The sequence below is a fragment of the Heloderma suspectum genome, chromosome 14 (assembly GCF_057233095.1).
Source record: "Heloderma suspectum isolate Gila_16-S chromosome 14, 16-S_ref, whole genome shotgun sequence".
Classification (NCBI taxonomy): Eukaryota; Metazoa; Chordata; class Lepidosauria; order Squamata; family Helodermatidae; genus Heloderma; species Heloderma suspectum.
Window position 1 is genome coordinate 10,671,014 of NC_139471.1, and position 12,074 is coordinate 10,683,087.

A 12,074-nucleotide genomic window follows, 5' to 3' on the forward strand; every position below is an offset into this window, starting at 1 on the left:
GAAAACAGTGGCTGATGTGGCAGCAGATCAAGGCTGTTCAGACGTGGCTTCCTGATCCCCCACCTCTACATACTGTGAGACTAGCTATTGGTAGTGAACTTTGGTGTCATGACCTTCCTCCCCACCTCTCCAGTTTCCTTCACTGCAAGCTGGTTCGGACAATCAAACAACCTTTGATTAATAAATCATGGGTTCTTTGTGAGCATATGAGCAAGCAAGCATGCTGGTTCCTGTCCTCTCTCCCACTTCCACTTTTGGAAACAATCCAGGAATGCTCTGTTCCTGGGTTGTTGTTGCAGGAACTTTGGGGTTGTTTAGGGGCTAAACCACCCAGAATTAACCCAACAATTGCCCATAATTTGTTGTTGGGTTAATTCTGGGTTGTTTAATGCCTAAACAACCCAGACTTTCTGGGTTTGGATGTCACAGTAACCCAGGTATGGGGCGTTCCGTGGTTGTTTCAAAAAGTGGAAGCGGTGAGTGGGCAGGAGGTTAAACAACCCAGGAATTGGCTGTAACACATAAACTGAGTCTACATGTGCCCAAACTGGGAGATCTTTCACTTGTTTGAACATGGGGCCTGCCCTATCCCTGGATATTGATTCTCCTGGTGGAAGGAGTTTAATATCCAGGGTTAGAGCAAGAGAAAGTGAATGTTTCCAGGTGAAACATTTATTACGCAATTGCACTGCACAATTCACTCAATTTTATGGGGATCCAGACATCGTTGTCTTCGATTTGTCCCCCTCCTGTGTTTTCCCACTCGTTCTTCTGTCTTTTTTCCTAACAGAAACAAGTTCTGTTAAGAATGAAAAGATAGAATAACTGCACAATGCCTTTGGATTATTCATAGTAGGAACCTTCCACCCGGAATCCCCTGGTGTCTGAGTCAGAGGCCCATTTTTGGTTTCATTGCCTGTTGTATGTGAGGAGTGGATCAGTGGATGGGGAGAGCAACCTTCAAGTCGACAAAGTCAGAAAGGGTTGATGAAAGGAGTTAATCAGCCATGATAATTGATTCTTTTCTGCTTAATTTCTTAATGGAAGTTTAGGCTAGGACATTATTCACAGAGATCTTGCCATTCCTTCTAAATGTTGGGTAGATAATGGTTGCCAGAAGGATGCTGGGGTGATACCTTTTTATTGGTGCCAGTGAATTTCAAAGTGCTGGAAGTGCAAGCTTTCAAGTCTGTCAGAAATTGAACACGTAAGGGGTGTGTGTGTGTGTGAGAGAGAGAGAGAGAGAGAGAGAGAGAGGCAGGAGGGTCGGGGGAAGAGAGATGTTGCCTAGTAGAGTCATGATGTTTACCTGGCACTCTCAAACTTGCATGATAGAGGGCATAAATTGGAGCAGCACAATTTCGTATGAACATAAGGAAGCTGCTTTATGCTGTGTCAGATCCTTGGTCCATCTTGCCCAGTATGGTCTTTTCCAAGTGGTAAAAACTCTCCAGGGTCTCAGGCAGGGAGGTGCCTTTACCAGCAGTTTCTACATGAATTCCTTTTCAGCTGGAGATGCCATGGTTTGAACCTGGCTCTCCCTACATACAAAGCAGGTGGTCTGCAACAGAGCTAGACCCCCTCCCTAAACGTGGCTTGCCAAGAAGCCTGGATGTTGAGGGTTCAGGTTACACAAAGACCTCCTGAGGAAGTTGTGTTATCTCCCACATAATAGCTGTGGTCACCCCATCCTCACAGGTTTCCAGATTTATGGCCAGCTGATACTGTGAGCATTTTTTTCCTTTCCTTTTTTTTGTAAAAGAAGCGACTTGAAGAGAAGCATGTCTTCCTTGATTTCCATGTTGCAGTTTCACTCCTGTTCTGAAGCATGGCACGCTACGTCGTCTTGTAGTCTGACAATGGAGCAAGGAGTTTGACATGCACAGACACAATGCACAAACACAAGCAGAGTTGAATTTTTGACCCAAACACGGGCTGAGAGTAAGAGGAGGGCTCTTGTGGCATACAGCGTGGCCTCTCTCCAGGACTTTAATTCCAGAACTGGCATGAGCCATCCGCCGCTCGTCCTTGGTCACAGAGTAATTGGAGGGGAGACGGCTTTGGATTTCCGGTCTTCCTGTTGAATCAGTCCCTGGTGGGAGGCATTTTTTCTTGCTGACCGAGGTTACATGACGTCCCACTGTGTACAGTTTACAATATAGCCTCTGTGTGGGGGCGGGAGTGGTGGGGGCAAGGCAGCGGCTTTTCATCACAGCCATGCTCCAAACTGATGTTGCTCTTCCACCACCTCCAGCTGTTCGCTGTCTGTTTATTCCAGGTGTTTACCCAGCTGATGATGTCACTTTTGTTTTGTTTTTTGGATGAACTCCAGTCCATATGGCGCCTCTTACTTGATAAGGGAGCTTTAATGGGTTTGAAGAGATCAAAGCATTCTTCCTGGTAAAATGATTAATCAGTTTAATTTTCTCCAAGTGGCTTTTCTGTAACTTCCATAATTGTTGCCATTAAAGCACGGCAGGGATAACAAAATGGATAATCCGTGTGTGAAAATGAGGTGGGCGGGAGGAAGACTGAATCTCCATGATGAGCTTAGAAAACTCAATTGTTTTGTGGCCATCAGGCGTATTTTTAGAGAAAAAGTAAGAGTATAAGAATAGTTCCCAATCACAATTCAGTATCCAAAACTGCCCTTCCAAACCTGCCTTTATATGCATATGTTGCTAGGTTGAAGAACATGCCTCCGCTTAAAAAACTTCCAAAACAAAAAGGAAATTGCCCCTGCAAAACTGAGAAGCCTTAAAGGTGAAACACACTGGAGACAAAGTGAGATTCAAATTTGGAACAATCACATTTTTGTAGTACAGAAGGCGCTAATGCCCAGGATTTTTAAGAAGAATCATAGCACAGACTCGCAAAATGAGAAATGGTCAGTGGAATTTCTACAAATTAACTATCAAGTGTGGAAAACCACATTGAGGGCCTAGCTAGACACAGCAATGGAGATTGGTGATCAGATCTCCCACCTCTTTAAATTTTAGCAAAGAACAGCTGCATTTCTCTCCCCATCCCCTGCCCCATTTGGATTGGGTGTACAGTGCTGGTGAAGGGAGTGTGGGACTCTGCACATAAAATGCCCCTAGCATGGGAAACAGCAGATTGAGGGAGGGACTTTCATTAGGAAAACAGTGCAGGGAGTGTGTGGACTGTAGTCCTGATCCGTGTTTTTTGTCTAGGGTGATGGTGGGGTGGGCTTGCTATTTGCTGAAATTTCAAGTGATGGGAGATCTTATTACGGATCTCTCTCATCACATCTAATTTGACCTCCAGTTTGCTCTCCAATGAATTCCGTGGTCTTCCAGATCTAATTGTTAATTGGCAGTAATCCAGTTAGCCAGGGTTTTTCATTTTGTGGCTTTTATCCATCTTTCTCCTTAACGATCCTTTGGCATTAGGATCTTTCTAGGGACATCTGCACATACAGTCATGCACACGTGGGACTCAGGTGGCGCTCTGAGAAATGGCATTGCAAGGTGCTGGCTGAGTCTCATGTGTTTGTGAGTGTGCGTATCTGCAAGTGTGTGAATGTGTAACTCTGTGCAGTAGTGCAGCTAAGTCATTTTAGACCTTGGACTTAATGGTTGCCGGGGGGGGGGGGGTGTTAGATGGCTATGTATATCACTTCAGTTGTGTGGGACCTGAGGTCTAGCACTAGGTGCACCACTGCCTCTATGAGTCTCTGTCTCTGTCTGTCTCTCTCTCATGGGAGTTGCTGTCCAGCACATCTGGAGGGCACCAGGTTGGGGTTCCCGGGCTGGGGGAAGAGAGAACAGGAAATACGAAAATGAAAATGTTGATCGTTGTACGTTTACGTAGAAACGAAGGACAGTTGTCCTAAGCTACTTTACTGGAGTTCAGTTGTTATGCAAGTTGGAGATAGGATCTTACATCTTCATTTAAAATATATATATATATATATATATATATTATTGCGAATTTTTACAAAACAAACTGAAAACATTACAAACCCTTAAAAAATGAAATAAAAATACAACAACGTATTCAAAATCCTCAGTTTCTAACATTACAGTATTCGAGAAAAACAAGGGAAGAAAAAAAAAGGTTACACATAAACTTCAGTAAAAGCAGACCAAATATCTGCATATAAGTCCATTTGCAAGTTACATCTATATACCACGCTTTCAAATGTTGCTAGTGTTGTTAAGTCTTCAGTCCGTTGCGTTATAGGCAGTGAGCTTTTATCCTTCCAAAATCGTAGTATCAGTCTTTTAGCAATCAAAAGGGCGCGAAAAATCCATTTATGCTGACCATGTGTTACGTTCCAAAGAAGCGGGTATGTAATTTAAAAGTACATTTACATCAGTAAATATTAAAGAGTTTTCCAATACGAAATTTATCCGTACAATAACTTCCTCCCAAAAGGAGGCGGCCATTGGGCATTTCCAAAACATATGAATAAAAGATATTATGTCTACATTTGCTTTTATTCTTTGTTTAGCCTTGTGCTATATTTTATGGATTGATTTTTATCACCATGAGTGCATACAGTGCTTTTGCGGTGTACAGGAGGCCAAGTCCCTGTCCTGAGAAACTTGCAATCTAAAATGCAAAATGGGAAAGGTGGGTCCATGATCTGTATGTTTACTTTCTATTTGAAAGTAAAAATATTGAAATTGAAAGAAAAGGGGGAAAATAGGGATAGCAGCCAGCAAACAAGGAGAATGATTAGTTCCTCTGAATATGGGTGATGGTGGTTGGTAGCAAGGGGATATCGTTCCGGGGCTATGGTTTGAAGGTCCATAATGCAGCCATCTTGCTGAAGCTAAGCAAGGCATTTAAGTTCTCATGCTGTGACTTCCCATCAAAAGCTACAGCAGTTGGCATGATGGTGAAGAGAACCCACCAACCACAAAGTCCCAGGTTCGCCTCAGCCATGATCTTCGCTTAGACAAGCCAGTCTGTCAACTTCAGCTATCTACCTGGTATATGGGGATGATAAGAATGGCCTATCTTACAGAGTTGTTCTGAGGCTGGGAGTGTTGACCCTCTTTTAGCTCGAGGGCCAAATTCTGCTTCAGAGAAGCTCTCAGGGGGCTGCATTGCAGTGGTTGCAGGGCCCAAATTACCCAGAATACCAGCAGCCCTTACTGCAAGTAACTACGCCTTAGAGAGGCTTTTTAGACCTTTTAGAATGGTGAAGAAACTGCACAAAAGCTGGGAAAGCACCCAATGATTGGTGATGGGGTGGAGTGGGGAAGGGGCTGTGGTCATCTTGGGATCCCTGGGCAGGCTGGATTTGGTCCCTGACCCAAGGTTCTGCACCCCTTGCCTAACCGCCTTTTAAAGCCACTGGAGCTCATCTTCTGGCAGTGAGTTCCATATTGTAATTATACGTTGTGTGAAGACGTATTCTCTTTTGTCTCTTTCATCTGTCCCAAATCTACTGCTGGTCAATGTTATTGGGTGACCCTGGATTTCAGGTGTTATATGAAATAGGAAAAGGGTCCTCAATGTCCACTCCCTCTACACCATGCATAATTTTTTTTATGAAATGCTATAAGTACATAAGAAGAGCCATTATGGATTAGACCAAAGGCCTCTCTGGTCCAGCATTCTGTTACCCGCAGTGTCCAACCAGATGTCTCTGGGAATCATAGAATCATAGAATAGTAGGGTTGGAAGGAGCCTACAAGGCCATCGAGTCCAACCCCCTGCTCAATGTAGGAATCCAAGTCAGGAAACCCACAAGCAGGCCATAAGGGCAACAGCCTCGCTGCAGTTCCCCAGTGACAGGTATTCAGAGGCATGCAGCCTCTGATCCTGGAGATAAGCACATAGCATTCATGACTTAGGGCGCAATCCTATTCATGTTTAGACGGGGAGAAACCCCTACAACTCCCAGCATTGCCCAGCCAGCAAGGGCTGACAATTGTAGGACTTATTTCTCTCTAAACATGAATAGAATGGTGCTTTTAGTTGTCTTTTTTCCCAAATTAAAAAAGGTCTGTTTTTATCCTGGAGATGCCAGGGGTTGAACTTGGGGTCTTTTGCATCCAAACCATCTGCCCCGCTTAATGAACCGTGGTCTGCCCATGCCTGTAGTCCCCAAGTACGAACTCCAGAACTGAAACAACACGCACTGTTTTTTTAATAGCTGCAACATCACCCCCTTGGTTGTAAAGGTGGTGTAATACCAGAAGGTAACTGGAGGTAGACAGGTCTTTAAACTAGGACTAGTTAGGTGTTTTATCCCATTAGAGTGATAAAACCAAGTTTCTGTCTTGGTAAAACATCTATCCCAATAAGTCCTGTGATATCTCATGGTGTTTTGCCACCAGCAGTGCCATACTTTTAGGGAGAGCCTGGCTTTATCTAATATGTATGTGTGTGTATGTGAACATTTATTTCTATTTTGATCCCAAGAATTTATTGTTGCTGCATATTCTATATAGCAAAAGTATTTCACTAAAACAAACTCTAAAAATATATCAGCATAAAGTTAAGCCCGTGGTATCCCAACTGGATTAAAATTCCAGCTGTCATGCTGTGTATATCTCATAACGATCTCAGATCTTAAGGGTCTCCCCGCATGCACAGGCATTCGCAAACCAATCTCTCTCTCTCTCTCTCTCTGCCCTCCTCCCCCTTTTAAAAACACTTAGAAGAAGTTTTAACAGATGTCCTTCATCTTTTGTCCTTGCTGCTGCTGCTGCTACAGGGACAGTTGCACCTAGAGGACAGCAGTGGCAGGGAGAAAGAGGCTGCTGATTTTCTCTTCCAAATATTTGGAAATGGGGTTTAGAGGCGGTGGTGGAGCATACATGCCTCTGAGAATGACCCGAGTGCTCTGTGGCACAAAAGTCATAGAATCCTAGAATTTTTTTAGGTCATCTAGTTCAACCCATCATGCAGCATGCAGGAAATCCAAAGCATCAGCATCCTAAAGAGATGGCTGTCCAGCCTCTACCTCAAGGGTGGGCAACTTGTATGCCAATATATCTGGAGGGCTACAACTCCCATCAGCCCTATCATGTGTAGTCAGTGGTGAGGGAGCTGTAGGCCAAAACATCCAGAGGACCACAAGTTGCCCAACCCTGCTGTACCTGAAGACCTCCAGCAAGGGAAAAACCTTCTCTGGGTAATTGGTTTTATTGTCAAGTGGCAATATAAATCTGGAATTCATTCAAGACTGGAATTGAGTGTCCATCGCATCACATCACACAGTTCAGATGCAACAGCTGTCCTGCTATTGCCCCTGACCGTGAGGATAGGAGAAGCATAAACTAGGAAAACCTTAGACATGTTTCATCCTCCTCTGCACTTTTACTTCTCTCCCCCTCCCCATGTGTCTGAGTCATGGATATTGCCTCCAATTTTGGCCCCCTGTACTTTTTTGTGTATCTCTCAACTGCACTGTGTAACTTGCGTAGTATTTGTTTGGTACTGATTTTGTTTCCTACCCTATCAAGGTTGCTTAGGGTGGGTAACTGGATAGGTCTGCTTTTCCCAAGCTAGAAAGTTGACTGTGAATTGTATGCATTAGCTCCACACTCCATAAAGGGCTCTCAGTTAAAATAGACTGCATCGAAGGACCACAGAGGACATGGGGGAAGACAGAACAAGAAATACAAAATTGAAAATGTTGATAGTTGCACATACGTATATATAGAAACTAAAGACAGTTGTCCTAAGCTACTTTATTGGAGTTTAGTTGTTATGCAAGGCAGGGCTGGTATCTTACATCTTCATTTGCCTTTATTGATTGTTTAGCCTTATGCTATGATTGATTGATTGATTGATTGATTTAGTGCCATCAGTGTGCACAGTACTTTTGGAGTGTACATGAGGACAGGCCCCTGTCCTGAGGAGCTTACAGTAGAAAATGCAACACAGGGGAATACAGGGAAGGGTGGGGTTTTGCTCCATATGTTTACTCCCTATTTAGAGATAAAAATATTGAAATTGAAAGAAGGGGGGGATATTGATAGCCAGCAAATGGAGAGAATGATTAATTCTTCTGAACATGTTTGGAGAGGGGGGAGTATGGTCCGAGGGCTATGGTTTGAAGGTCCATGAAGCAGCCACTGTGCTGAAGCTAAACAGGTCTTAGTCTGATCAGTTCCTGGATAGGGGACCCCCTGTGTACACCACCTTGAGCTACATCATGGAAGAAGGTAGAATATAAATTAATATAATAAATTGTGCCTTTGCTTTGTGTTGCTCAGCCCTCTCACATGGCGGTTTAGTGTTACATGGCTACTGTGGTGTAGATGAGGGGTCCCGCTGGTGTGCTTCCCTGGCGCAGTAGCATCTGAGTAGACTCCCCCCATCTTAAGCTTCACTCACTGTTGTGTGGGGTGTGTGCCTTTATGTGTTTGTTTTATGATACAATTTTTCTAATAAATATTTTTTTAAAAATACAATAATTTAGAAGTCATAATAGGTCAGGAGTGGGAGGATTTGGGGGGGGTTATCTCTGAGAATGACCCTTTTTTCTTCTCCCCCCCCCTTTTTACTTTTTGTTTCAGAGGCACTTCAGAGGCCCGTAGTCTCCGAATTCGAACCCCAGGGCCTGAGTGAAGCCGCCCGCTGGAACTCCAAGGAAAATCTCCTTTCTGGTCCTGGTGAAAATGACCCTAACCTTTTCGTTGCCCTGTATGACTTTGTAGCAAGTGGAGACAACACTCTCAGCATAACTAAAGGTAAGAGGGTTGTAGTGCGTAGGAATTGGTCTAAAACAGTCTTCCCCAACCTGGTGCACTCCAGATCCGTTGGACCACAACTCCCAGCATGTTGGTCTAAAAGCTGGTCTAAAAGGAGAAATGGGGGGAAGCGCTAGTTTTAGAGTAGGGATTTCCCTGAAAACCATTCATTCATTTATTCATTCTAAAATGCATCTTCCGTTTGTTAGTCCACCCAGGAATCTCAAAAGCATCTCACGTTAAAAAAATAAAATAAATCAGATCACAAATATTAAAATCATGAATACATTTCTCAACTCAACACAATCCATCATCAGCAACAAGAAGACGGCAGTAGAAATCACCACCCTGCACTGCGAACTTAAAGCCTCCTTGAAAAAGAAGGTTTTAAGCACCTTTTTAAAACCTTTTAAAGAAGTGAGCTTCTTTAGGAAAGTAATTCCAAAGGCCGAGAGGAACAATTGAGATGCTTTAGGTCTTAGCTCTGCTATTCAGACAGTCTAGAAGGGGCGGTGGGCACATGTATTGGCAGATCGCAAGGGCCCAAGGAGGAAATACACAGAATGAGATTAGAGCCTTTCACTGACAGAGAACAATCCATGGCACTTCATCAGGTTCTGGAGGAAAAAGGGAGTAAACACACATGGGGGTGGGGAGAGAGAGAGGGAGAGAGAGAATTAGTTAATAAAATAAGACTGCAGTCCTATGGCCCCTAAACGTTGTCTGAGGGGGCATTGGTTATTCTGGATTTTCACCTCCGTGGCTGTAGACAGAGCTAGGACCTCGGAGGTGAAAATCCCTGGTCAGATCTTCACCCCTGCCCCCTCCCAGCCACTGCATAAAGCTCCATGCAACTGGTGAGTGGGAAGGGAGGGAGGAGAGGCCCAGATACACTCTATCCTGTGTCCTCTCCAGCCCCCTACCTGACCCTGCAAGCTCAGAGACCTGTCTGGTGGAAAAAATTTAAGAGGAGGACAGAGAGGTGAAAATCACCTCTGTTGTTCCTCCTGCCCTGCTGGCACTAGCCAGGCAGGGCATAGGATACTTGGAAGCTTCTGAGAATGGAGACTTCAACCTAGCAGGCCGCAGCCCTATCAGGCTGCATCCTAAGTAAACTTAATTTCTTGAATTAAGTCCAGGTTAATTTCAAAGTCCAGATTAATTTTGACAAATAATTGTGTTTTATTAATTCAGTTGTTATTCTTCCATTAAAAATGTGCATGTGTACATACACATACGCACATACACATACGCACGCACGCACGCACATACAAACTGAACAGGTAGTGTGAGAGTAAGTGTAGCGTCATGATCGGATAAGGACTGGGAAGACCAGATTCAGCATACAAAAATTAAAGCAAAAACAAATCAACAATAAGTATATTGCACTTCTCTTGTGCCATCTTACACACATCTACTCGGAAATCAGTCCCATGGGACTTCCCGGGTAATAGTGTATAAGACTGCATTAAGACATGCAGTCTTAATGTTAGGATATTGCTGCAAAAACAGCAAAGGATCTTGGAGCACTTAAAAAGTATCTAACTTACTGTGGCATAAACTTCTATGTCTGCAAAAGCTTACACCACATCCGTTCGTTGTTTATGGGACTAAGGCTCACTGCCTACTCATACTAAGTCTTTGAAGAATCAGGGCTCTGAGTCCCTTGAGGAGAATGTTTTGAGCCTTAGATTTTTAGAAAACCAGGATTATTTTCGGTTTTGCTTAATTTGTGGATCGGACATGCTCTTGGGGTGCTATGCAGATGCCACAACCCAGGCATGCAACGAGTTTCAGCTCCCCCTGCCCATCCATGTGGCTGCTGACAGGTGATGGTGTGTGGCCAGCCTCCTCCTTTCAGGGACATGATGGGAAGGGAGTCACAGGGGAAAGAGTCTAGACCTTTTCTGAAAATGATTTACATGCTGACCTGGGAGTGCAGACATTTAGTTTAAGACAGCCTCTTTCTCCTTTATTTGCTCCATCTGTGCCAACTTCCAGTTTGATTCTGGGCTCAACTTCAGATGCTCCTGGTTACCTATGCAACTGTCAGGGTGGACACTGAGCCCATAGAATCCCAGAGGAGTTCTGATTCTGAGGAAGAGCAGTCGCTCCTGGGAGAGGAGCGCGCTCCTCTCCCAGGAGCGACTGCTCTTTCTCAGAATCAGAACTACTCTGGGATTCTATGGGCTCAGTGTCCACCCTGACAGCAACTATGCAGCTTGGTTCTAGTGTTGTTGCAGAGCATCATCTCTCAAAATGTACCTCCTAGTGTTTTAAGATCAGCTAGGGACTCCCTGCCCCTGGTCTTTCTCTGAGATGTCCTTATGCAACACTTGGAGCAGGGCTTTCTTGGAAGTGGCACCATAGCAGCACAAAAGTCCCCCCTTTGATGGGCCCCCTTTTTGTCTTCATGTAAGCACCAGATTTCATCCTGATGGAAAATGAATCTCATGTTTCCAGACCCCCAGATCTGCTCTGTTGCACACAAGCGGCAGTCTGTGAGCCGTCTTTGGAAATGGCAGGTGCTTTTTCCGCCGGGAATCCTCCAGTGCAAACGCCTGAAATCAGGTTGTTGACTGTATCTGCAGCGGTTCTACACAATGTCACCTGTTAGCAACCCTGTGGTTGGCCAGCGGAGGGTAACACTTCCTGTATATGTGACTAAATTTATTTATTTACAGTATTTTTAGCTCACTCAGCCAAAAAGGCTCCTAAAGCTGCATGTGTATAAGCAGTAATACATGACAGTCCCTGCCTGCAGGGTCACAATCCAAAAAGACACAGCACACAAGGAAAAAGGATTGAGAAGAGAAGAGGAGAAAAATTAAGTCTTCCAGCTGGGCTGGTGGAATAGCTCCGCTTCCCCCTGACAAATTCTCCATTTGTGGCACTGTGTGAACGTTTCCAGTTAAACAAATGAAAGAATTTCATGTTTGGAGGATGCTTTTAATTGTTAATACTGCTGAGGATTTTCTGTAGTTTTATTGTCTCCTTGGGTATTTTTCATACATGTAAAAATAAGCATTGAGAGTGATATTTTTCGTTGATTTTAATTTGTTTCTTTTAATGGAAAGGTGAAAAGCTTCGCGTCTTGGGCTACAACCATAACGGAGAATGGTGCGAAGCCCAAACGAAGAATGGGCAGGGCTGGGTCCCAAGCAACTACATCACTCCCGTCAATAGTTTGGAGAAGCACTCTTGGTACCACGGGCCCGTGTCCCGGAACGCTGCGGAATATCTGCTCAGCAGTGGGATCAACGGCAGCTTCCTGGTGCGGGAGAGTGAGAGCAGCCCAGGACAACGGTCCATTTCGCTGAGATACGAGGGGAGAGTCTACCATTACCGGATAAACACGGCATCTGATGGGAAGGTGAGAGCAGATCCTCATTG

The 12,074-nt window shown here is 44.4% G+C and overlaps 1 protein-coding gene across 2 annotated transcripts in view; it reads left to right on the forward strand.

Annotated features, from left to right (window-relative positions):
• Positions 1–12,074, forward strand: part of ABL1 (ABL proto-oncogene 1, non-receptor tyrosine kinase) — a 179,934-nt gene that overhangs the window by 116,807 nt on the left and 51,053 nt on the right. For both annotated transcript variants that reach the window (XM_084820822.1, XM_084820823.1), the window contains 2 exons: positions 8,508–8,681; positions 11,759–12,054. In XM_084820822.1, coding sequence (XP_084676948.1) covers positions 8,508–8,681; positions 11,759–12,054 — 470 coding nt within the window. The remainder of the gene's footprint in view (positions 1–8,507; positions 8,682–11,758; positions 12,055–12,074) is intronic.